Source organism: Gadus chalcogrammus, unplaced genomic scaffold (genome assembly GCF_026213295.1).
Source record: "Gadus chalcogrammus isolate NIFS_2021 unplaced genomic scaffold, NIFS_Gcha_1.0 GACHA062, whole genome shotgun sequence".
In the NCBI taxonomy this organism is placed as follows: domain Eukaryota; kingdom Metazoa; phylum Chordata; class Actinopteri; order Gadiformes; family Gadidae; genus Gadus; species Gadus chalcogrammus.
The window spans coordinates 61,951-88,925 of record NW_026613497.1 but is presented as its reverse complement, the minus strand read 5'-3'; the positions used below and the strand labels follow the sequence as shown (position 1 = coordinate 88,925).

Here is a 26,975-nt window from a genome sequence, read left to right as displayed (position 1 = left end):
AATATCCTATGACCGTTTTAGGCAAATAATACTTTACCATATATATATATATATATATATATATATATATAAATATACCTAAAGATATTACATTTTGCAATTGCACTGGAATACCTCATTCTTGCCTTTCTGTACAGTGGGCAAGGTTATGTTCTAGTATGATACACATTGGATATCGTCTCCCTATCTTAGTTACTGGTTTCCAAATGCATGAACAAGTAAACATGCAATGCAAATGGGTTTGCATGTGAAAAGCAACACAAGGGAAGACCCCAAATTAAACAACTGAATGTTTTTATTAAAAGCATAAGGGGACCTTTTTTTTATGTCCTTGAAAAGGGAACACAAATACAAAATATTTACATGTACATAATATCATGGCAGTGACCAGCAGAAGTGTAACGTGTGGAATTCTTTTGATAATGCTCACCCATTACAAACAGAAAAATGAACAGAAAATGCTCAACGGCTCACTGAGGCCAACCCAAGACCAGAACCTTTCCTAAATACTTAAATTTGAAAAATCTCCCAAAGAAGAAAAGACAGAAAAACCAGCTTCACCCTACCTTTAAAAACTGCAAATATGCCCTCGTAAAGGATTTCAACATTGTACGCCATTAAATGCATTTTCTCTCAGACTATGGTAAATGCGTTCATACAAAGGTCGAAAGATAGCTCAAAATGTACAAAATTAACCAAAATACACACTAGGCACCATTTGTTTTAAAGACTCTCCCAACTGAACGCTGCATGAATTTTTCAGCTCCTAAATCCCAAACCAATCACCGAAATAAGCACATAAACCAAAGCGCATATTTATTATTATTATTATCATAATCACAACTTAAACTGCCAACATATAGATGGAAAGGGAATTCCATCATTGCCTATAGTGGATTTCTATAGCTTTATTCATTATTATTATTAATAGTGGTTTTTAACCACAGGGTGGCGCAATAGCAACAGAACAGATATAACAGAGCGGATAGTTGGCGTTTGTTCCCTATTGTTCAGGGCACCAGACCACAAACTGCACTGAAAAACATTCACCATTAAAAATATTTAATCTGCTCATTTATATTTGTTTAATTTGCAAAAAAAAATACAATAATCTCACCAAATCTATAAAATAAATACCTAGTCTGAAGTTTTTTTTTTTGCTAAATACATCTGGTTAACCTTATACTGTATAGGTAGATGAACGCATGTTTTACAATGTTAAATTGCTGTGGCCTTCAGAATATATTAAATAAAACTACTTGTATGGTTTAATCTACTTTAAATGACAACGCCAAATTATCTCTATCCTATCAACAAAGCCAATGAAAAGAAACCTGACTTATCACAAATGTGCCAATTTTAAGAGGCAGTTGGTGGAAACATGGATATTCATTATCCCTAATACTGCACACGAATAAAAAAAAATCCTTCAAGTTATATGCTTATCATGCGCCACGGAATCACAAGACGTTTGACGCGGGAATACAATCCGATTCCAGGAAAAAACAGACTGATTAAGGCATTAAACTGGGTAAATATCTCTGTCCACATAATCACTTTCCCATGTGTTAAATATTTGCAGACACCCCAAAATGCATTGACATTATTTTTTGCGATGAAAGGGTTAAACTCCAGTCATCCCCATGGTGGACCGTCCCAACTGGTAGTCTTGAGGTCATCAACCAATCATATGTCCGGAATGACACTCCCACTCGTGATGTCACAAGTGGACAGATTTCGGCTAATCAACGTCTCACCTGGTGCCAAATAAGGTGTTATAAGGTACGATCTGAGAGTTGTAAAGAGAGGAAGCAGAACCCTACATCTTTCACCCATAGAGATAACGGCGTGTCCGCGAATGTGAACCGACAGGAAAGACGGACTGCCTGAGCCAATCAGGGAAGAGAATCCCTGATTGGTCGGAAACGAGCGGGGAGCGGTATCAGAACCAAAGCGATCCCCTACGAAGGGCAGGCGCAGCCGACCGGAACAGACATCCTCAGAGCGTTTCACTCACAAACAGCTGAAGGATGGCTACCTACGACGGATAACACTCAAATCATAGCTCTAAAATCTCACCACCAGCACCTTTCATACACCGAGCCGACTATTGCACATTACGATCTGTCACTCACTCACACGCCCCGCCCCCCTTCACCTAAAATAAAAAAACAACACGATTCTCTGACACGATCCGAACTTCGCGCTCAGTTTGTCGTCATGTACGACCGCGCCACGGGCCCTCGACGCGCGACACTCAAGAGTCCGGAGACTAACTGGATTCGGCCCCGGAGGGCTCGGGGGAGTCCTCGTCGTCCCCGTGCAGGTGCACCCGCTGCTCGTCCATGCGCTTGGCCTGCACCCGCTGGATGAGGCTGAAGAAGTCCTCGTCGGGCACCGTGGGCGCGTGGGGGCCCGCCTCCGGGGGGGAGCACCGCTGGTCGTCGATCCGGGCCGACTGGGCGGGGGGGGGGAGAGGGGGAGGGAGGAGGTTAGAAGGGCTGGAGCAGGGGTTACCTGAACTAGTTTTATATATGTACATGGGGTGCGTTATACATATGTATAAGGGGGATTATTTTCAGCCCAGCACCCCATTCAACAGTATGAAACATATCGGGATGGGAAAAAAAAAGAATATAATATATATAAACAATGGATGTGTGAGCATGTTGTTTAATCATGAGCATTAAATGGGGAAAAACATTGGCTTGAGCATCGCTTACTGTTTTGGTCATTCATTGGTTATTTAAAGATCCAAGATTTACCATATTTGTGTTGAGATGAGATTGATTTATGTTTTTTAAAGGGGGGGATTCTGATTCAATTAAATTGTAAAAGGGTGAATTATTTTAAAATTTTGCATAAAATATTAAAACGACTTCTAACAAAAAAAGAAATGTGTTTAATTGGAGGACCCCCTGCAATCCTTCAAGGTACCCCTAGGGGTAAGTGTTTCCCCTTTTGAGTAACACTTGGGCAAAAATGATGAAAATGATAGTTAATCATTTGATCATATATCACGGAAATCTAATCCAACACATTCGATTAGGTTAGAGAGCCTAAATGAACTATCAGAGTAAAATTAGACGCTTTTTTAAGCATTGTAAATTACCTAATAATTAATAAAGTACATAATCGAATCCAACATTACAGAGTAGGCCTTTTATAATGCATGTTAATTGTTGCTAGTGAATGAATAAAGTAACTAAATAATAAAGCACCTAATCAATAATGTACCCCTTGAAACAAGACTAAACATTATTTGAGATTAGCCTTTTATAATATATCTTAATTGTTGTTAATCACTTAATAAAGTACAAATATAATCTAATCTAAAGGCTAAAGAAACAGTGAAAAATAAAAAACCTTAGATGACGTTTATTAAACATAATTCATCGTTTAGCAGCAATATAAAATAATCAAATGTATTACTGATATTAGATTAGGGAAGCTGCAGAGAAATGAAAAATATTACACTGAAGAACCAACCTAATCCAACACACTGACATATGATAACACAAAACTGAAGCAGCCATCCAATCCAATACAGTACACACTGACATTAGACAATGTTCCTGTGGGATTAAAGCACAGTAGGCAACATTTTCAATGAAAAGATAGCCTTATCTAGGGTGACACAAACCCCCTAATTGGGACCCCTATTTTTACCGCACATTCATGGACCCATACATTTCCATGTATGGGTTTATGCACTTAATATTATGTTTTATGCTGGCATTTCCACCGTGCACACAACCAAAACTGTACTCTTATAGAAAGTGCTGAATGCAGCATTTTTACTACTTTGCGTAGAAAAGAGTAAGCCTTCTGGGAGTACATCCACAGGGCTGGTGAATGTCACCTGACTGCTGATTGGCCAGACAAAGCGAGCCCCCAGAAAACTCCTAGAATGGAACGTCTCAGAATCTGTAATAAGATTCCTCTGATTTCTCAGCAGAAATCAGGCAATTGACCTAGATCACTGTATCCCGCTTAGTGGCGCACGTCTCAAACCAGAAAGTTCTCCATGGTGTGTTTTAGAGTTGGTTGCTGCGGGCTGACCCGGTGTACATTGTATACTGGAGGAATCACTTCCTTCTACCCACCTGGCACTTGATGAGCATGTTGAAGAAGTCGTCGCTGGGCTCCTGGGGGTCCCCCTCGCCGACAAGGTGGCCCAGATTATTATGGGTTATTCTGAGACCCGGCAGGTTGCCCACGTTAACCCGCTGGTCGTCGAGGCGGCGGCTCTGGGTGCTGGCGATCAGGTCGAAGAGCTCCTCCGTCTGGGGGGACGTGTTGTGGGAGGGGTCTGTGGGACACGGGAACATCAAGCTATTAGAACTAGCTTCCCATAAGGTCCTTTGGGCTTTGAGCAATCCACGGTTACAAGGGATTAGGCTAAGGCAACTCAGAATCGTTCAACAATTTGTGTTCACCAAATATTATCATTTGGGAACTATATGCAATGCAATGAATTGATCGGTGAAGTTTAAGTCCCTGAACGGTTCTCGGTTCGAACCCCAAGGCGTCCTCACGCAAAAGGCCTCGCCCCAACCTGCTCACGTATAATAAAGCAGCGTGGTGGAGCCCTCTTCCACAAGGTTAACCTTCTAGGGCCATACTAATATCAGGGGGAGTGGTTGGGGGTGCGCTTGTTGTGGACTCATTTGGTCGAGTGGGCGCAAGCAGGACTTGTCGTCATGGAAACACAGACCCGTCACGGCGTCGGCGGCGTCCGCTCCGTCGGGGGCCTCGTCGAGGTCGCAGCGCTGGTCGTCCATGCGGCTGCTCTGGAACTTGCTGAGCAGGTCGAAGAAGCAGTCCTCATCAGAGGGCTCTCGACCCAACTTCTGGTAACGAGCACAAAAACAAAAACAATTTTGTTATTGAGCATTTTGTCATCGCCACTTCGTTCTGACACGCGTCAGTAAGGAGCAGGCAGGGATCAGGGGGTCGGTGCTCTAGTAGGTGGACATTGGGGAGCGAACCCGGAACCAGGGGACACCTAGCTCCATCTGCATTCAATCAATATGTTCACTCCTCTTGACACGCAGCAACACTTTGCTTCTCCAGCCTGCTTTCATCTACAATTACAACATTCATATTCAACGGTTTTCCTAACACACACACACACACACACACACACACACACACACGTTTGTTGGTCTCTCAGCAGCTGTGGAGTTGCGTTGTGCTTCTCCTTAAGTATGTTAAGATGGGTTTGTTGTAGTGCGTTTCTGTCCAGCCATTTGGGCTTGGTCGTACATACTGGCACAGGGGTCGCCCAAGTAATGAGTCTTTCCAAGATTGCCAACCTGTTGCAGAAGAGGGAGATCTAATTCAGACACACCGCGTGGGACTACCTTCCAGGAAGGAACTGTAGGCTGGCCTGGATATTCAAGGTGAGCAGCACCCACAAGAACAAATCCTTTAAGACATCCTACCTACTTACAGACCTATGGTCAACTCTTCTCAAATGGAGAAAGTTGGAGCATGTATTTTGAAAATTTGGGTTGGTCTAAGAATGTTTTGGAAGTCATGAAAACATGATTGGTAACATGTTTGTGTTTGAATGAAGGAATATGGTGGAGGTTGTTAGTCCTTTTCACATGTCTCTTCCCATGCCTGTGTTTTGTTCAACAATTGCATCATATTAGCTGCATATTTGTATATATTTAGCTGTGGGCTCCACAGTGCCTCCACAAGAATGAGTGCAAACAAACAATTTATTTTGCATTATTTGTATCCAGTAACTTTGAAGATGTCAAGTAGAGCATTGAGGAATACCCAACACAAATATGCCAACACAAGCCAATTATAGTCTACAAAACATGGATATATACTTTCTTAACATATATTGTGTGATATACCATCATGCAACCATTTCTTCCAATAGTTATATTAAACTCAAATTCTCTGTGACATACACTTATATGCAACATTTTGTATGTTCTATAAAATTGTAGTTGCACAAATTAAAACATATGCATTGGTTATTCCAAAACATAACTCCATAATCAATTATCTACACTGAAAATGCAGCATGACTGAAAGTAAACTAGGCCTGGTAATGGAATGGCGGAGCAGCAGTGAATTAAAGGCATGAAAGGCATCAGCAATCGATAAGGGCCCAATGGTGTTCTCCTCATGAAAGCTCTCTGATAATATCCCCTGGCCGGCTCTCCCATCCCCCAGCCTACCTCCATTAAAACCTCCATTGTAATAATGAAGTCCATAAGCCCCGACGCCACTGCATGCTATGGTGGATTTCCGCATGATACAATATGAGAACACACATAGTGATTGTTCAATGTAGGTCAGCCCAAACAATTATCGTCCTATCAAATTCAGCCTCCCCCTCGCCCCGTGAACTTTCCCTGTTATATCGCAGTCGTATTCCAGTAATCTTATGAACTGGATCGGAAAGTTTGCATTTGCACTCGACAAAGAGTGCATTAGACACCCCATGGGCGAAATAAAAGGCACGGACAACTATGGCACCCAAAAGTCAATCTAGAGGTTCATCGCGATAAATAAATACACAACTCTAATGGAGTCCCAGCTTCTTACCGTGATGGGCTCCTCTTCCCGATGCTATCTCTATCTATCAAAGCTGTCGTCCCCTGCTGCTATCTCCACACTGACATGCACACCGCTGGGCTTCCAGTCTCACTAACTTGTGCTACTCTCGCCTAACCCTGTAAGGCCCCCTCTCTCTCTGTCTCTCCCACCCTCCCACTCTCCGTCTCTGTCTCCCTCCGTCTCGTCTCTCTCTCTCCCCCCCTCTCTCTCTCCCCCCCTCTCCCTCCTGCAGGCCATCTTTGTCCCGGCTGTACTCGGCTTTTCCCACTGTGGGAAAACAACTCATTATGGGGGCAGTGCGAGGTGTGTGTGTGTGTGTGTGTGTGTGTGTGTGTGTGTGTGTGTGTGTGTGTGTGTGTGTGTGTGTGTGTGTGTGTGTGTGTGTGTGTGTGTGTGTGTGTGTGTGTGTGTGTGTGTGTGTGTGTGTGTGTGTGTGTCCTCTTATCAAGGTCACATTGTAGAGCAGAGAGAGCTGGTCAGTGGGAGGACAGGGACAGATATGCCTGGGACGGGGGGGAGGAGGTGTTGGTGCAGAGTAGAAGGACAGGGGAGGTGGAGGTGGAGAGGGACAGGGGAGGTGGAGGTGGAGGAGGAGAGGGACAGGAGAGGTGGAGGTGGAGAGGGACAGGGGAGGTGGAGGTGGAGAGGGACAGGGGAGGTGGAGGTGGAGAGGAGAGGGACAGGGGAGGTGGAGGTGGAGGTGGAGAGGGACAGGAGAGGAGAGGGACAGGGGAGGTGGAGAGGAGAGGGACAGGGGAGGTGGAGGTGGACAGGGGAGGTGGAGGTGGAGGTGGAGAGGGACAGGGGAGGTGGAGGTGGAGGTGGACAGGGGAGGTGGAGGTGGAGAGGAGAGGGACAGGGGAGGTGGAGGTGGAGAGGAGAGGGAGGTAGCAGGAGAGGAGAGGGACAGGGGAGGTGGAGGTGGTGGTGGTTGAGAGGGACTGAAGAGGTGGAGGTGGTGGAGAGGTGGTGGAAAGGGGAGGAGCTGGTGTGGGTGGAGAAGAGAGGAGGAGGGGACAGATGAAGTTGGCTGAAGCTGTGTTCCATGCGACCCTGCCAGCTGATAGCACTCATTTCAGGACACCTCCTTCAGAAACCCAGAGATAGCGTGTCATGTGGCGTCACTAAACGATTGAACAAAGGATCTACTGTGTGATGGCAATAGTGGGTCCGTGGTCTGATCAGCATTTTTCTGTTTGAGTGAGTGAGAAGAGACCGTTGATGTGGGAGGCGGCCTCTGCAGTGACATCACCGTCGCTATAGAAACAAGAATTCCAGTCGTCTCCCTTTCTTTGGGATACACTTGGACACTTTCCTCTTGTGTCCAAGGTCATTCTTTTGATCGTCAGTTATTCGGTTTGTTTTGATTAAATCCAAACGATACATTTGATAAAAAATGTAATTTAAAATGTAATTTGATATATTTAATGAATAGGATATGAAGAGAGTTGCTAAATAAATAACCAATACATGACAACTTTTGGGCCGAATCAACATCATCATGAGCCACAATTCATGAACTCCTTTTCTTTTCTTTTCAACCCATTTCAAACTTTGTCTCGAGAAAAGTGTCCCAGCGTAAGGTGCGGTCGACGAGAGTGGAAAACGTCTGCAGCAGCGTCAGACGAACCCAGGTAGTTACACCAAGTTCATCAGTCAGCATTTAACATCCATTTGATGGAGTGCGTAGGGTGGTGGGTTCCTGGACACCGCTCCACTGACCACGCTAAACACATTAACAGCCCCCTGTTTGACAGGTTGCAACCCTCATTGATTCGATTAGGAGCCCGGTGTATCGGAGCTCCCGGACTGAGAGGTTTAATGCATCTCCGACGCAGGGAAGAGGCCAGACTGATTGAATTTGAAATCTTCTGCAATTAGAGGCTACTTACAAGCCATTAAATACACACATACACACACACACACAAACACACACACGTCTAGTCTTCCCAGATGCAAGATTTGAATTATTACATATGAAATAACCTAGTTGATCATAAATAATAATAATAACAAACTGAATCAATTTAATCATTCATAATTGGAAGAAAAATCAAGATCTTTAATTGATTAATCGGATTTAGATTGAGTATACTGCTTCTACTTACTGGGGGTGGGACTTGCACGGTGATGTCATCGGTGTCAACAGGAGAGTCGGCCCATGGCCTGTCGTCTGATGATTGACTGTCGGGATAGCCAGTCCTGGGGCCCGGCTGGGACAGCTGACTCTTGGATCTCCGGGATATGCTGTCTAGGTCCTGGCTGTCTCCGTTCTGCCGTCAAAGTCAATGGATTGGTTCACATTTAGGACTCCACCAATCAGGAATGCTAGTGTGACAGGGGTAGTGTGAATGGGGTTTCATTGTACTGTGATACAAGCCTTTGTATGGGTTTGGGTTATGATTACCTTATCCGAGTACTTCCACAAATCCACACTGTCCATGCTGTTTCTCTTGGTGAATTTGGGGCGCGCCCCTGTCAAAAGACATTAAAACAAGAAATTTAGAAGAAAAAAAATTCCCTACAATTAGTTTTGAGCCTTCAAAATATGAGCGACAAAGAAAGGTGAGGAATTCAAAATAGGTCTTTCAAAATAAGACCGTTATCTGCAACCCCTAAAAAAGAAAAAAAAAGAGCAAGAGATCATGAGTTCCAAGTAAAACTTGAAGAAAAAGTTATTTCCTTCTCAGCTCTGGAGACTTTCATTAGCGTGAGGAGAGACAACAAGACCAATAAGCATTATTTGGGACATTTCCTGAGCCTGCAGGTGTGTGGCGGGGTGGGGGGATGAAGGCGGGACCTGGGCGTGACCTGGTGGTCCTGGAGTCAGACCTCAGGCAACAACAGGTCCTCCACCCCAAAACCGACGAAGGTGACTTTGAGGAGGAAAAAGCTAACAGTGTGGATGGTCCGTAATCCTCCTCCTGACCTTCAAAGCTCTCCACCACCTTGCCCCGCCCTACCTGTCTGACCTCCTCACCCCCCATCGCCCCTCCCGAACCCTCAGATCCTCCTCCACTCTCACTCTGACTGTCCCGACGATCCAAACTCAAAACCTTTGGTGACGGAGCCTTCTCACGAACAGCACCCCGACTCTGGAACTCACTCCCCCAACCTGTCCGCGACTCCCCCTCCCTTCCCATATTCAAATCCCGTTTAAAAACGTACCTCTTTTCCCAAGCCTATGACCTCCCCTACCCATAACCACCCTTATCCCTATCCCCATCTACAATCACACTCCACCTTGCTTCTGTTCTCTGTTGTGCCGTCTTCCGCATCTCCCCCCTGATTGTCATCTCCCTCTTCGTGTTTTATTTTGTAAGCGTCTTTTTGGTCATTGAAAAGCGCTATAGAAAATGAATGAATTATTATTATAGTGGTGCATTGGCCTTGCACGGTGGAAGACACACCGTGTCTGTGACATGGTATTCCACAGCAATCGAGGAAAGCATCATACATTTCGATGTGTCTCCAAGTCTTTCAAACCGAACTCAACCCAATTCCACCAGCTTGGCATTCCGCTAAACGTTGCCAACATATTCTATAATCGGATAGGAATTTTCCGTAAACAAATAACATCCTGCAGGCTTGTGTGTGTTGATGTTCTTCTTGTTTGTGTTTTGCTGTCTGTCTCTGGCTTCCAGACTTATTTTTCTACACACGAAATGAAAATGTATACAAGGAGGCTTTTTTTTTTGACAGAGACGTCAGAGTCAGACCCTCGTAATCTGGGCAATCCCGTCAATGAAGGGATTTGCGTTCAATAGATGATAGATTGAAAAGAGGTTGTCACCACAGAAAGAACAGGACAGGAAACCTACGGGTAATGCTGTGGACATCGGGAATCAAACCCAGTAACTTCTGGATAGATGTTGAAAACACTGCATTATAACTCATGATCAATACGTTTCACTTTGTTACCACTGGACTCCATCGCTTTTTCAACTGGGAGATTGGAAAGCCAATCCGATTAGCGTTGTTAGCGCCGGTTAGCATGTTAAGCTCCTCCTGAGCTAAGGTTTAGGAGGTTAATGAATAGTAACATATTGGTTTAGCCTGTCCAATGGATTTTACGATCTGGGTTGCAACTTTATGACCAATGCATGATGAACATGGGGATGTTTATGCCCATGTGATCTGAGTTCATGTTAAACAAAAGACGTTGAGGGAAGGACTTGAAATGTCATGACCCCACAGATCAGCCAATATACTTCTTCTTGGACCAGAAATGCTTAAAATACTATTAAATATCAGGGATATCATATTTTGTTACAAACGTAGTGAACAGTTTTGAAAATGATCATTGAATGAATCATTTTGGTTGCATCAACTGTATTTGACTAAAGACACAATATTTCACAGCAAAATAAAGGGAAACTCCCCATTCATCAAGATTTGAGCTTGACTGCCGTAAGACAGTCTTCACTTATATATGCAGGCTTCACTTATAACAAATGCACTCTAGCCAAACTACTTGCACACACATTACTAGTTTGAAGTATGACTGTATGACTGCATTTGACTAAAGACACAATATTTCCCAGAGTTGTATGTTGTATGCATGTTGAGGGTAAATTTCCTAGAATTAGTACTGCTGGCTAAGTGTAATGCCCAAACTATGTGCCTCAAACACATTTGCAACATATGTATAATGTAATAAAATGACAGCTTGATGACATCATACCCTGGATCTCGAACTCTGAGCTGCAGGGTGAAAGGTCAGTCTCGGTCACCCCCAGCACCTCCATCAGCTGCTCCACGTTCATCCTGGCAGTCAACTCCCCGTTCCTGTCCCCGATCTGAGGGATGACCACCGAGAAACACATACACAATGACCATCCATGTACATTTCTAGCCGTGTGTGCGTGTGCGTGCGTGCGTGCGTGTGTGTAAACAAAAACAGCTCTAGATAGAAACAGAAGCAATATGTTTATGTGATACAAAAACCAAATTAAACAACACACTCAGCTATCTTCTTATACAAGAGCGTACTGCTACATAGATGTGACGTGAAAACATTGTGGAAACATTAACTCAGTTTCCACTAAATATTTGTGGAGAAGTAGGAGCGTTTATATAATTTTTCCAAATGGGACCAACGGAGAGCACTGAGGTCAATGTTCCAGGAGTCGACGTTGCAGAGTAGACCACGGTATACAACACGCCGATATTTGGTAGACAAACAGGCACAAGAACTCAGATGTGCAGGTTAAAGAATAAGTGTTTGAGGACTTCAAACTAGTAATGTGTGTGCAAGTAGTTTGGTTAGAGTGCATTTGTTATATAAGTGAAGCCTGCATACTTAAGTGAAGACTGTCTTCCGGCAGTCAAGCTCAAATCTTGATGAATGGGGAGTTTCCCTTTATTTTGCTTCGTATGGAGGTCTGCTAGTGTGTAATTGGCGAACACAAATTCTTTGTAAACGGAGAAAAGGTGTCCTTAAAGGTTTCCGATCAACACGGTGTAGTAGACCGATCACTGTGGAAATACACTTCCAAAATCCCTTTCTGATCCAGGTCTGGATCAGAAGTTCTGCTATAGCACAATAGGACTGCTGGATCAGAGGTTCTGCTATAGCACAGTAGGACTGCTGGATCAGAGGTTCTGCTATAAGACAGTAGGACTGCTGGATCAGAGGTTCTGCTATAACACAGTAGGACTGCTGGATCAGAGGTTCTGCTATAGCACAGTGGGACTACTGGATCAGAGGTTCTGCTATAACACAGTAGGACTGCTGGATCAGAGGTTCTGCTATAAGACAGTAGGACTGCTGGATCAGAGGTTCTGCTATAGCACAGTAGGACTGCTGGATCAGAGGTTCTGCTATAACACAGTAGGACTGCTGGATCAGAGGTTCTGCTATAACACAGTAGGACTGCTGGATCAGAGGTTCTGCTATAACACAGTAGGACTGCTGGATCAGAGGTTCTGCTATAGCACAGTGGGACTACTGGATCAGAGGTTCTGCTATATAACATAGTAGGCCCTCTAGATCCCCAAGTAGGAGTGGAACAGTCTATTGACAGCAAACTGTGATTTTGGGGCGGGGGAGCGAAGAGATGTGTTGGTGGATTTTCATGGGGAGGAATTCACTAAACTGTACGTTCTTTTCAGATCCATGCGATTTACAGGTAGGTGAGACAACGACAATAAAGCACAGTACACAGGTTGCCGTTCCATCAAAGGGAATGGTGTTCTGAGACGCGCTCACCTCTTTGGATATGTCCAGGTGCCTCCTGGCATATTGGAGAGCTTGTCTGTGATTGGCTAAAGACACGTAGGCGTTCCCCAGGCTCCAGCAGGCTCGACCCTCGCCCACCCTGAGCACAGCGACACGACGTTAGCTCACGGTCACTCTCAACCAGCGGGGAGTACGCAGGGTGTTAAACGGCTAAACAGCAGGGATACGCTATTGATTGACCAGTGATAAAAAAAAAAGTGGTATCTGTAGATATCAGTAGATTTGAAAATGGCTAATATTAATGACTGATATTTAGATGTTTTACTGCTCTTTCATGCAGGAAAACAACTATTTTTGTCCTAAACTGCCGTGTCAAAGCGTGAAAGCCACCAGAACAACCTAAAGGCAGAACAAACATCAGATCTGCCTCTGCCTGCGACAGCTCCTGTAAAGGGGTCTTATTGCTCCCGGGCGGCGGCGAGCCCTCACCGGTCCGTGAGCTCCTGGGCGATGCGCAGGTGCTTGAGGTGGTAGTCGATGGCCCTCTCGTACTGCTGCAGCAGGGTGAAGGTGTTGCCCAGGCTGTAGCAGGCCTGCGCCTCCATCACCTGGTCCCGCAGCTGCCGGGACAGCTGCAGGGTTTTCCTGGACACGTCCGCGCAACAGACGCATTGATTAGGAAGACGTGCAAGCGTTTTTTTTAATGCAAATACATTTGTGCTGTTATGTATTTTCTCTTTAGCTTTTTTTATATATATATTTAGTTATATATATTATTGACCTGTACATTTTTACTGTGACACAAACAATTCCAGTCTGTGATAGCTAAGTATCATCTAATTTTATCAAAATGAATTGAAAAAAAATGGAGTGAAAGACAAATCCATACCATTTGAAAAAAATGTGAAGTTACTTAAAAATATATATATCTATACATATAAAGAAAAGAAAAAGTCGAATTTTCAACATGCATTTTACAACTCCACCACTGGAGGGCAGAGTGCTCCCTCTGTCTCCCCTTACCTATAGTACTCCGTGGCAGTGTTGAACTGGCCCAAGAATATGAGAGCGTTGCCAAGGTTACTGTAGGCTCTGCGCTCTGCTGCTTTGTCACCAAATTCTTTGGCAATGGACAGCCTCTGTAAAAAAGGACAAAACGTGTTCAGCAACACCAAAGGGCTCAGGACTATAATCAAGGAGCATAATTAAAATGAAATGCAAATTATTTATGAATAATACATTTAATTAATTTATGAATCGCAGGTCGAACACGCCAGTATTGTATAGTGCTCCTACTGCATTGTATCGTGCTGTGTTGTATACACACACGTATCACTGTGATACAGGACAAAAGCTTATAGGAGGAGCACGTCTCACCTGTCGATGGAACTTGATGGCCTCCACGAAGTTCCCCAGCAGGTAATGCGTGTTGCCAAGGTTACCATAGGCCCTTCCCTGGGCGGCGCGGTCGCCCAGCTCTTTGACTAGGCCCAGGTTCTTCCTGGTGAGGAGAACACCACATCACATGAGGGGGGGGGGGGGGGGGGATTATTATTGGGGTGTGGGGGTTAGGAGGCTGCATGGCAGATAGGACCAGGTTTGATGTACACAGCCTTCAGTCCTTGGAGCAAGGTGCTGAACCCCTTCGTACTCCTAAACAATCTGCATCTGAAATAGGGTTAGGTTTGCTTTGGATTAAAGTATCTGCTAATTAACTAAATAGTTAATAATGCACCCGTGGCAATAATGGTACATTAATGAACGATTCACTAAAAACAATGAATGCGTGAAGGGTAGTGGGTTAGGGTTAACCTTAAACCTATTAAGTAATGTATAAATGAATACCGTGAATACATGAAGACCATAAGTAAATGATTACTAGACCAATAATTAATTGTTAACTGACTGTAGGCCAATGCTTAATATTGCATTAACTAATTAATGGTTAATTAGGTACCCTTATTGTAAACCGTTAATTAAAGTTGAAAATGCAGATGCCAGCATATTGCATAGCCGTTTCCCTTAACATGTAATGTATATGAAAAAGCATAACAACCTACTAAAAAGCTGTATGTCAAGCACAGTATCAGTGTTCAAACAGCTATCATAGAATCCCATGGCAATAAAACACACTGATAAGGGGTCGTCAAAAACGTTTACCATCGTCACACCACTCCGATGAATCCGTTTGTGTGCACACTCCTAATTCCCCCGAGCACTTCAGATAACCGCTTTTTATTTCCTAGTACGTGCCAGTGAAACACTCTTGTGGGTCATTATTGACCGCTTAACCTTGTGCTGTTAATTGCCCGAGGCTCAGTAACGAGTGGGCTATAATCGTCCCCAACAGCCCTGATAAAGCGAGTGTCCCTCCCCCTCCCGCGTTTCAATAGACACATCCACAGGGGAACTAGACACAGACTGCGTGTGGTTCCTGATGGCGACAAACCGTTCACGTGTGCGTGTGTTTCGGTACCCTGGAATAGTGTGCTCGAGCCCTGTGGTCAACACCGTACTTTGGATCTTCTGATATGCAGATGGGATCGCAGGAGGAATACATTAATTGAAAAAAGGTTTCAAAGTACAGCGAGGAAAAATCGACGTCATGGTTCATAGCCATGAGTGAACTACACTACATTTCTTTGAAACACTGATGTTAAGGCGCTTGTTGGTTGACTCAAAACTATGCATGTTATGTGGTGGGGTGTTGGACCCCACATTGTTAAAGACCACTGTAACACTGCATTTACAAGGAAAAACCAGAGACTTGCCTGTTTGAGCTAGTCCCCGCCCAACAGTCCCTTTCTTAAACTCCTGGTGGAAAATGTCTTTATTTAGAGAGCTGGGCTATATTGCTGTCCTTATCCTACGCTATCCTACACGTTCCAACCAGAGGGCAGTCAGGTCAAGATTAGGACCAGGTCCAATCCATAGCAGTACCATGTACCACCCCTCTACCATCCCCTTCCCCCTGACAGCAGCTGTTTGAGGGCTTGTCCTTACTCGTAGAAGCCGGTGGCCTTCTGCAGGGTGTCGTGGACCTCGGAGGGCAGCTCTCCCGGCTCCAGGGTGCAGCCCCACAGCTGCTGCTTGCCCTTGGCGTGGAACACATTGCCGATGTTGTACAGAGCCCTGGCCTCGCCCACCTGCAGACACACGGGAGTAGGTCTGAGGCCGTGTAGGCGAGCTCCTATAGCTACTCCACTCGGCACTCATTCCGGTTATTTATAGTATTGATATTATGTGGTCGTGCAGCATCGTTTTTTTTCTTTTTTTAGTTACGTACATTTTAGCGCAATGCTTTGGTGGTTCTCGGCCAGGTCAGGCGTTAATGCATGTTCTTCAGAATGCACTACATTTCATTTTGTGTGGGAGTCAGGCACTCGGCAGCATCACTGCTAAATCAGTACTCAAGTGCTTTTAATTGAAAACCCAACACTCGGGAATTACAACTACACATTGGATGGGAAGTTAGGTGGGCGAAGGAAGGAAAAGCTTACCCTAATAGGAATACGTACAGGGTTATCAGGATATACTTTTTATAACCTGTTAGTTACTGCTACATCACGTCATGGAGCAGTAACTAAACTAATCTCAATGGGCTGCCGTGCGATGAAATAGATGTCCTGAGGCAAAGTCACAGACAGACGAGAGTGAGATCGATGTTTCCAACCGTGCAGAGCATGAGTCACCCCTTTGAGAATCGGTGTGCTTTTGCGAGGCAGGTCGAGGAAGAAGCCCTCCCGGGTCGTGTCTCAGAGGGAACAAACTGTCTTCTACGAAGCACAACGCCTCCACACGGCAGGGGACTTGTTTCAACCGTATTGATCTTTCAGAATAAAGGCCCAATCATTAGCGAACCAAACCGTGGGTCAATGTTTTTAACAGCACTGGCTGTGGGGTGACTGCTCGTTATAATAAACAGTCATCCTACTGTGGGGTGACTTGTAGGAAGCAAAATATAAGATTATTATATCTAAATGTGGTCAAAATAAATCTACATTTTATTCATCTGTGCTAACCACTTGCATACGAGTCAGTGGAAATGCTTACAGTTTGTGTACTCCAACGTGAGAATGTGCGTCCGAAACAACAAGTCGGTAGGTATGCATCCTACAGTTGTATGTGAGAATCGACGTAGTGTAATGCGTGTGTTTGCAGGTCTACCTTGTCCCCTTGCTCCTGGGAGATGTCCAGGTGTCTCTGGCAGCACACGGCCGCCTCGTCGAAGCGCCCCAACACTTTCAACGTGTTGCCAAGGTTACCGCTGGCTTTCCCCTCCCCGATCCTGTCCCCTATCGTCCTGGAAGGAGAACACAAGGTAAAAAAAAAGGAAGAACCCACCCCAAAACCAATTTATTGTACTGTACTCTTGAACGGTTCAAAATACTCTGTACTCTTGAACGGTTCAAAATGTTTCACAATCAAATGATTGTGGAGGAAAGTTGGAAGAAAGTGCTAAGCAAGTTTTTAATCGAAGGCCTTCTGGACTGTCATCTACTGTCAAATCCCAGACTGCACCGCATGATGGAGTACCGACCCCAGGCGTCGCTATGTCGTATCTCAGTCACATACCAACAACCAGCCTCTCCTGCTCGCGTTCTCCTTCCTACTCAAAACCTGTTGGGCCGATAAACTGGCTCAAACCGGTCCCTGAGGACAAGCCAATTGCTGCTGCAGACTTAAACTTTAATAACCTTGTACTTCATGTTGATGTGAACAGTGCGAGTGTTGATGTGGTGTGCAGCACCTTTAGCGCTTTGGGATCCAGCCCAAAAAAGGTTCAGGGTTCGAACCCCCAAACCCATTACCTGCTCTTTTATGACCTGTACCCGAAATCACTGCGTTGAGTTGCTTTGGAAAACAGCCCCTGCTAAATCACAGTTACCATCCCCGTGTGGCTCGTGTTTCCTGTTAATAAGCAATGCTCATAGCCGTGGTGCTACCCCAAGCTAGTGCAACCGAGTGGCTAACATTGCTCAACGGCTGATAACGTTCACGATTGACATGGTGCTCTAGACTGGTTAGCATATGTTGACAGACGTCTCTCCTCGGCGGAACGGCGGGAGGGTGCGGAAGATCATGCTGGTGCTGTAATGTAACATGGCACAGACTTCCTGCTGCTTCTAATCGCTTCCCAGCCTGGCCGCCAACCGCACTCCGCACCGCAGGCGGTGTCGTTCACCACAGAGGCTAATTATGTAAAGCACGCCAAAGGTAAAACAAGGAACCGGTGAGGCGACGCGAGGGTTATCAGGACACGGCGATGGATGACTGAGTTGGATGGCGGAAAATAAAAGGCTATTTGAGTGCATAGGTTCTTGTTAGCCATAAAGCTGTACTGCTGTCACACAGCCGTTATGCATGAAAACTTACACGGTGAGGTAGGTTTATTTATACTTATTTATGCTCCCTTGAACCAGGGCAATGGTTGGCTTTTCTGCCTAGGACATGCACTCCCAATCTATCTTTTATAGGCATTTAAAGGACAATCAATGAAACAAAATCAAAGACAAGCATGTAAACAAGGGATGTCAACCAAAAAGGAAAATAAGGTAAGGAAAAAAAATAACACAATATGTTAAGTGCATTTTAAGATGATTTGACATTCTAACAGGCCCGCTGTTTCAACACCAGGTGTATAGTTAGTCAGCCATTGCAAGGCTTTTCCAAATCGACCCTACAAGGACATCACCTCTCAAAGCCGGATTACATGTTAGATCAACCTATCAGCCGACTCAGTGGACTGTACCAACAGGTAGGACATATGATCTAGCCCTTATACATCCGGGTATAAGGTTCTAAAACACAGGAGCACCAGAACAGACTCCCGTTCTAAAACACAGGAGCAGCAGAACAGACTCCCGTTCTAAAACACAGGGCAGCACAACATCACTCACCTGGCCAGGGTGAGGTCGTGCGTGTGGTACTCCAGGGCCTTCCCGTACTCCTTCAGGTAGAAGTAGGCGTTGCCCAGCTGGCTGTAGATGGCGCTGAGGGTCTTCAGGTCCTCCGTGCCCACCTGCACGGCCGCCTCGAAGAAGGCTGTCCCGCCCTTGAAGTCCCCCGCCTTGCACAGCCTCTCCCCCTCCAGCGCCAGCTCCAGGCAGGACGCCTCCATCCTGGGAGAGGGGAAGGAGTGGGAGGGGACGATTAGAACCCTTGTTGTGGATGTCATGTTGATTAGGGTGGAGAGTTTGATTTTCTGAACAAAAGGCTTTCTGGGTTCAATGCCCCAATGTCCGCGGCCTAACCGGTAGGCCGCCATGAGCAAGATGCCACCACCCTGCCTGCTAGTGAATGACACGCGTTAGTTAGTGCCAAAATAAATAGTACTGGATTGAAGACACGATTTACTGACCCTCAGAGTACTGGTAAACGTGTTTGTGAGTACATCCATCATACACTGATCCTTCGCAATGGAGAAGGGAAGCATTACCATGGCAGCTTTGTCTGCCAGATGTACTGATGACCTTTCCCGCAGAATGCAATCAATCGCTCCATCTTCCTTGAGCGGGAGGCATTCCATAAGCCGATATCATGACGTTTGAGGAACGCATGGAGACGCATTTACCAATGTGATTTGAGGGCGAGGGGGGGGGAAATGTAAATGAAGCGCATGAATGCCAGAAGCGTACGAGACGGAGACCATCGAACAGAGAACAGAGCCCCGCGTGCTCGTCCACCCACACCTCGAATGCCTTTGTTACCACGGCAACCGCCGGGGCCAGCCAGGCCGACACGGGGGCATGCAAAAGAGGCTGTTGCTACCATGTGTTCCTCCCCGCTAGCAACAGCAGACTGCCCATCCCCAGGAATCAATACAGAGCGGAGGATGGAGGGGCGCGCGCGCTCTCTGTGTCTGTGTGTGTGTGTGTGTGTGTGTGTGTGTGTGTGTGTGTGTGTGTGTGTGTGTGTGTGTGTGTGTGTGTGTGTGTGTGTGTGTGTGTGTGTGTGTGTGTGTGTGTGTGTGTGTGTGTGTGTTTCGCCTAATAGGCGCAGTAGTTATTCCATGGGTCTCTTCGTCACCGTTCAGTTCATTTATGATTAGTTGATATTTGCAGTTGCCACATAGGTTCATTTGCACAACATGTCATCTACACATTATACAGATTACCAGATGTCACAGAATTAGTAACTTCGGCCATACCGGGCGGACTACGCCGAGATCACAGACGCAGAACAATAAGTAAGAGGTACAATAACCGAAGCCTATGGTGGACCTTCCCGTTAGATGCAGAGGTGTAGCGCATAAAGGGGGTCGGGAGGGAGGGGTGGAGGCGAGGGCGGCTTTCTGCCCACGGTGACACGCCACGGGGCTCTCCAGTAAATGTTACTTTCACTTTCTCTTTGGACTACCATCGCCCGTCAGTACCTGATCTTCCGCTTTTTCCGGGTTCTCGCCACATAGGTCTGCAGCTCAATGCGTACAGGCTTCAGCACCGCCTGGGGCCGGGGCCCTTGGTGGACCAGCCGACACACCGCTCTCTCTGCCCCGCTCAGGGGGCAAGCCTCCAAAGCCATGGGGGGCAGGGGGCAAAGGTCACTGGACATAGTTTTCGTTTGAGTGTTGCTTGCAAATTGTCCCCTCTACCAGAGGTACACAGAGTAAGACCGACTCAGCCAAGTGGTAAAGAAAATGTCTTTGTTTTCAATCGGTCAGAAAAAACAAAGAATAAAAAAACGGAATAGATTGTTCAGAGGCCAAATTATTAAAATAGCAGCTTTGCGGCAGCCAAGCATGCGTTGACCAAAAGTATGCTACAGTGATTTAAACTGATGGTTCTCCCGGTTTTTACTGGATGAAAAGACCCCATCAGTCTAGTGGCTAAACACAACCCTGAATACCTAAACAGATTATAATCTCAAAACAAAAACTAGGCAGGAGTAAGGGGTCGAAGGAAAAATAAAAATAAACTATGAAAACGAATAAGAGAAAATGGGAAATATTTGGTGGACTACTAAAAGAAAAGAACACTGGAAAAAATGTGTCTGATTCTTTTCAATCCATCAAAATGTCAAAGAGAGAGTTATTAGAAGAGCAGTCTCTTAGCAGCCAAAACCTGGAGACGGTCCAATCGAAAACTGTTCATGTGAAATACCGCTAAAGGCCAAACACTGCATCTGGTTCTCAGGTCCTCCACAACCTGCAGAGATCTGTAACATTTCCACATCCTCAGCCACAGCCCTCAACGGTCCGGAAAAACAGTGCAACAAGTCCAAAGGAAGAAGTGTCCCAACGTATACATTCCAAATCACAGCAAGATTAACCCCACCACTCTATATCACAATACATGACAGACAGTGGCCGGGGAGACGTAGCTAGTGAGGAAATGAAGTGAGTGAAAGAGACCGAGATACAGAGAGAGAGAGATTTGGCAAATCCCTAATCCACTGACCTGTAGTACCTTCTTGGATGAAGAGAACACAATGCAGTAGGCAAGACTAATCCAGCTATGTGCTGACAGCGGCGGACTGGATTGCAGACGCATGATCAGGTAGGTAGGGACAGGCTGGAACAGGCACTTGGTAATAAGGAAGTGACCCGTCACGCGCGGGTGTCAAGGTAAACACACGTTAATGTTGATGGTCGATTTCTGGGATCCAGACAATGCATGGCCATTGGTATTAGAATTATAGTCTTATGAGTTCAGAGAGCTGAGAAGGCTTAAATGTCTTGCAGACAAGAGTTCCCCATTCTAGGGACTGCCATCTGCTCATGTAAAATAGAATAGAAGCAAACAATACAAACAACCAAGTGTGGTCAAAACAAAATCTAATTTCAATGAGGTCTGTGTTTTTATGACACATCTTTGTGGAGAACACTTAAGACGACAATACATGAAAAGAATACAGGCGCCATCCGATTCCAGTAAAGGACCCTTCACTGGAAGGTAAGCTCTTGTGTAAAAACAACTGAGATTGGGACACACTGTTCCCTGCATCTTTGTGTCGCAACTTCACCATCTCCTTCAACCTGACGCACGCACGCACACACACGCACGCACACAGTTTGTTCAGCAGCTGAAATAAGATAACTTCAATCCAACTTCAAATGCTACCAGCACATCCAAAAGTACCATCGCTATTTTTTCCATTCAATGGCAATGTCTGACTCAGTATTAAAAAAATATACAATTGACCATATCATGGAAGCATAATGATTAAGTCAACACTCGATAGGACAACCTCAACTCAATGTGGCCACAATATTTTGTAGTAATCTTTGAAATAGTTTCACTACAACAGACATACAATGCCTAAATGGATGAGGATCTACAGACAAACATTCAACAGAAAAAGAATCATGAGCCAATCGAGTCAGGGATAGAACTAAAATTGTGTTAATTAAACTGATTATGAAGAAAAACAACAAAATTTGAATAATTTATGAGACTTAAAAGATGGACATTGAATGATACTAGCACATGCAGTGGGGGAGAGTGCTGGGAAAAGGTCAGCACCTGGCATCTTTGTTTATTTTGAATGTCTTCCACACATATGCATGGAAAAAACAAAGTCCATGCCTATGCAAAACTTCATGATGAGACTTGCCAAATGCTATTCAAAGATGCCAGTGGATTAAGACTTCTTTGCATTCCTGCCAAGAAGAAAAGAACTGCAGGGGGAAATAGGCCTACAGCCTCAAAATCGATGAAAAAGTATTTGATAAGAAACCAGACCCAACAAGCAAAACGCTGTACGATATGAAACGTTCATATAGTATACACTTCGAAAAAACAATGCACACAAATAAAGGAAAAGTTGTGAGAGTTAGACTTTGTATATGCTTCATAGATCATTTTTATAAATGGCAATAGACCTGTGAGGGAGCTGTCTAGCCTCCGCATTCCCATTATGTCCCATCATATATCAGGCTGAACCCACCAAAAAAGGGCCACAGAATGCAAGCCTAGTAGACTCAAATCCTTTTCCTCCAGCGCCTCGGGCCTGTGTCTTAAGATACTGTCGGTCTGTATCCATCAGGAGCACAGTGTTGTGAAGTGCCATCCCAACATTTCTAGGAGGAAAATAGTGTCAGCTCTGGGTAGAGGAGAAGGGAATGACCCAAATCAGGTGGATCGTTTTTTTAGTATTCAGACATTTAGCCGACAGCTAGCGGTTCCCGTGCAGTGAGGGAGCAGGTAAGGGGATAGGCTTCTTGCTCAAGGACGTCTACAGGTAGACACAGCTGATATTGCCTCCAGGTATACTGGGGTAACTGGGATTTGATGCCAGAACCTTTTGGCGGGGAATCAAACCCCCTAACAAGTAGAATAACATGCAGGTTATAATGTACTATATCATGTCTCAACAGTGACTGCAATAAAATGAAGCAGAAATATGAACTAAAGTGCTTTCAATCAGATTGCTGGTAAAGTCATACAATGATAAAATCCATTGTTTTTTGACTACTATTGTATAAGAGTATCACACACACTTCAGAGGTTACATAAGGTTAATAATTGAATTAATGACCACCCATGAATGCTGAAAGAATGGCTGATTGGCCTACTTCTCTTCACAACAACAGAAAAGGCCAGGCCATGGTGACAGTGGCCTGAATACACAAAGAGGAATAGGGGTCGACTGAGGTAATAACAGAAGGAAAACCAAGAATGACTCCGAGGTGGAGAGTCGCACGACGGAATAGTAAAATGAGCGCATTTTTGAGCACTATATTTAAAAAGGTAAATACATTGTCATTACTCTTATTAGCATTTCCTTGGGGATTTAAACCAAGTTGCAAATCATCCATCGCATGACAAAGTTGTCAAATTGAATATGGAAATCAAACCTGATGGAAACATGCCATGCTATTTTTCTCACTGGTAAGTAGTAAGATAATGGTTTTGTTACACATCAGGTTAGGTACAAGTAAGTAGCACTGCTGAATGTCTGTAAAGTCATAATTAGAAACTAGGTTGACCGGTAGCATTGTTACACAGATTAAATATAGACCTATTTAGATGTATGATCAACAGGAAATAGCATCATGCTCAAAGAAAGTTAAGATGAATCAAATATTCTCATAACATGAAAAATGTAGGTTCTGAATATGCAAATTGTAAATATTAAACAAACTATATTTAACTTAAATGACAAAAAGAGCAGCCACATTTTATGATTTAGGAATGTTGAGGCCTCATCATCATCATCTCAAGGCCTAACATAAAAAATGTGAATAGAATAGATAAATAGTCAGAACTATAAAAAATTGGGCGGCGGGGGGGGGGGGGGGGGGAACACATGAACATTTTGAGAATTCAAGGAAAACCATAGCCAACGGTCTGTCTGACAGTTAAGATATATAGATTTCCATTGTTGCCGTCTTTGTGGTCAACTCAAGAATGCCTCAGAGTGGCGCGCTCTGCTATTCTCTCCTCTGATTCCCACTCTAATTGGTCTGTTTGGGGTACATTCATCCCATAATAGTCAGCCTGTGGTCTCCAGAAAAGACTGGTCTCCGTGTGTTGTAACTACGGCAACGCAACTCATAATGGACAGCGCTTATTTCGAAATAAGTTGAAGAGAGGTTTAAAAAATGAGGTTTGTTCGTAAGCTGAACTTTGCCATAAGCAATCATTTGTGTCCTTGGAACGGAAAAACAGTTTAGTGTGAACATAGCTAAGCTTACCATGGACTTTTAGTCACGCGTTATTCTTGACACAAACCCATCATCAGTGGAGTACAATTTTTCCTACAGTACGTGACACATGAAAATCTATCACTGAGATAATTAATAACGTTCTGAAATATGCAACAATAAAATAAATGAGCTTTTCAGATGGTAAAAGTAACATGAAGATGATCGTCTTCACAACAGGGTCTTGTATAAAATCCAAGGCAGATAATTGAATTCACCTCATGCTCAGATATCCTGCAGGTATTTCATTGGCAGACAGATTGTATTAGATGATCTGAACCATTGTGGACCGCTTGGCATGGAGATTGGTTCTACAAATCTAACATATTTTATTATGTCTAAAAGTTTTACTCAGACCTTCAGTTTATTCACTCCAGTTTTCCACTAATAAATCCCCTTTTTTAGGAGGTGGTTCGCTCTCTCAAGATGGTTTGGAGGAGAGTGTGTGTGTGTCTGTGTGTGTGTGTGTGGGGGGGGGGGGGGGGGGGTCAAATCAAACTTCCTTCATTTTGTATTCTATTCTTCCGAGGCTGATTTTGTTTTCTCCAGCATCGTGCTGCTGTTGGTGGAGTTGTGGCTTCGCTGGGAAACTCTGTGCACTGAGTACTAATCCAGACATAATTACAGACTGCCAAGGCAAGTCGTCAGGGAAACCAAAAAGATATTCTTTAAGAATGTTCTTTTTTATGTTCTCTCTCTTGCCCGCCCACATTGTACATGCAATTATTCTATTCTATTGCATTACATTACATAATTGTATTCATTCCAAAGTTGTCACTATTCTTAAATTCTAATTATATGTATACTAGCTAATAGCTGCAATATAAATATCTGAAAGGAAGTACTTAAAAGATATATTCAAGATATCATTGCATAGTACAACAAAATGAAGTAGCATGATAAAGGCACTACAGGTTTTGAAGATGAAAGACACACACTTTAAAATATACACACACACATGCAGACCTCATTCTACAAAGGTCAGGAATGTACTTCAAACGTGTGTTATGTAAAGTGGTGGTGATGCTGTACCACTCTGTGGGCTAGCTAGACCTTATGATGTAAACAAACTATGTGGCTGTGTGTGTGTGTGTGTGTGTGTGTGTGTGTGTGTGTGTGTGTGTGTGTGTGTGTGTGTGTGTGTGTGTGTGTGTGTGTGTGTGTGTGTGTGTGTGTGTGTGTGTGTGTGTGTGTGTCTCTCTCTCTGGGGCAACCTTGGAGGGGCAGTGAATGTCAAGTGACAGCGTTGTCATTGACATGCTGAACGGGCCCTCTGCGTCAGGCCACTGGGACATATGGGGTGATGTCATCACGGTTTTCGGCATACAACAAAAGTATAAGCTATACATCATCTATATATAAACACACACACACACCTCACTTGACCACATTTACACCACTAACGACTTTTTACATAAAGTAGACAAAGTCAACGACATTAGAAATCAGTGCATAAAAAAAAGTTTTGTTCAAATCGGTACTATTTTGTTTCATAAAATAGCACAAAGTCTACCCCCACAACAGAGGAGAAAGGGTAGGCCTAACACGTCAGAGGTGACTGCGTGGATGTGGTTAATGATTCCTGTGGTCCCTGCTGGACTGGACGCTGTGCTGGGCTCATCTAAACACGGGCCATGTGTACCCAGGACTCTTTCCAGTGTGTGTCCGCAGTGCGTGTGTGGGCCACTTTTCCAGCTCTCTTGACACTCCTATATTTCTCTCATACACCCCACACCATCTACGTGGCTCCCTACTGGTAGACCCGTCGGTCGGCGGTTCAAATACACTACGCGATTGCAGTTCAACCGCAGACCAGTGGTTCCGGAAAAAGGGGAAGAGCTGTCAGTCAGCCAAAGGGCAAGGGCTGAGATCTAACGGAACTAACAACGAGCATGGCTGCACATCTGAGCTCATAAGATGTATAACGTAGCGAGAGGCAGCTCAAACATTTCTCTCTTCTTAGCTACTTCTAAGGCACTTAGCCGGGCGTCACGTTAGCTTCTCTCTTTCTTTGCTCTTCTTTTTCCTTTTATCTCTTTGTGGACCAACATACAAAGGGCAGGTACGAACATGGAAACAAATCAGTGAACGAACAGCTATCTACCTTGAGTGGAGCCTCTTGCTGGCCAGGTCCTGGTCCAGCCCGTTAGCAGCCATCAAGCCGCTGCTGCTTCCTTGCTTCCTTGCTTCCTCGCACCCAGCTGAGGCCACCGTCGAGATATCCACCCACGGGCTTCTTGTCTGTCTTGAGCCGCTCAGCAGCTGATACCTCTCTTGTCTCCCTCCTTTCACTCGGCACAGAAATGGCAGCTGCCTGCCTGCCGAGGAAGTGAGGTATTGTGCAGTCAAAACCATAAAAGACCGGGCCCCTCCCCCTCCAGAGTTACGTCACGGGCCCGGCGAGTAGCGTACACAGGGTCCATGTGGAGTTTGGCTCTGATTGGGAGAAGAGGCGCATCCCAAACACACACAAGGTGCATAGCGTATCATTTTGCCTTTTGTTTGTGCAAATAACAATCAGCTTTTTTGTTTCGCCCAAATGCTTTTGGCAAATCACACGTT

The 26,975-nt window shown here is 44.8% G+C and overlaps 1 protein-coding gene across 1 annotated transcript; it reads right to left on the bottom strand.

Annotated features, from left to right (window-relative positions):
- Positions 1–109: 109 nt before the first annotated feature.
- On the bottom strand, positions 110–26,767 carry gpsm1b (G protein signaling modulator 1b). The gene is made up of 14 exons (XM_056584985.1): positions 26,518–26,767; positions 18,667–18,888; positions 16,934–17,069; positions 15,770–15,912; positions 14,144–14,267; positions 13,790–13,905; positions 13,256–13,411; positions 12,797–12,905; positions 11,270–11,384; positions 8,993–9,060; positions 8,694–8,858; positions 4,718–4,853; positions 4,107–4,312; positions 110–2,458 (listed from the first exon to the last, which is right to left on the bottom strand). Exons 1-14 carry the CDS (start codon positions 26,568–26,570, stop codon positions 2,273–2,275), a joined length of 1,935 nt encoding a protein of 644 aa, XP_056440960.1. The 5' UTR covers positions 26,571–26,767; the 3' UTR covers positions 110–2,272.
- Between the last annotated feature and the right edge of the window lie 208 nt (positions 26,768–26,975).

Coding starts and splice junctions, on each gene's coding strand:
- gpsm1b (XM_056584985.1), bottom strand. CDS start 26,570: ATGGCTGCTAACGGGCTGGACCAGGACCTGGCCAGCAAGAGGCTCCAC. Junction 13,412..13,789: donor ACTGCCACGGAGTACTATAG/GTAAGGGGAGAC, acceptor GGACGTGTCCAG/GAAAACCCTGCAGCTGTCCC. Junction 8,859..8,992: donor TGTGGAAGTACTCGGATAAG/GTAATCATAACC, acceptor CTTTGACGGCAG/AACGGAGACAGCCAGGACCT.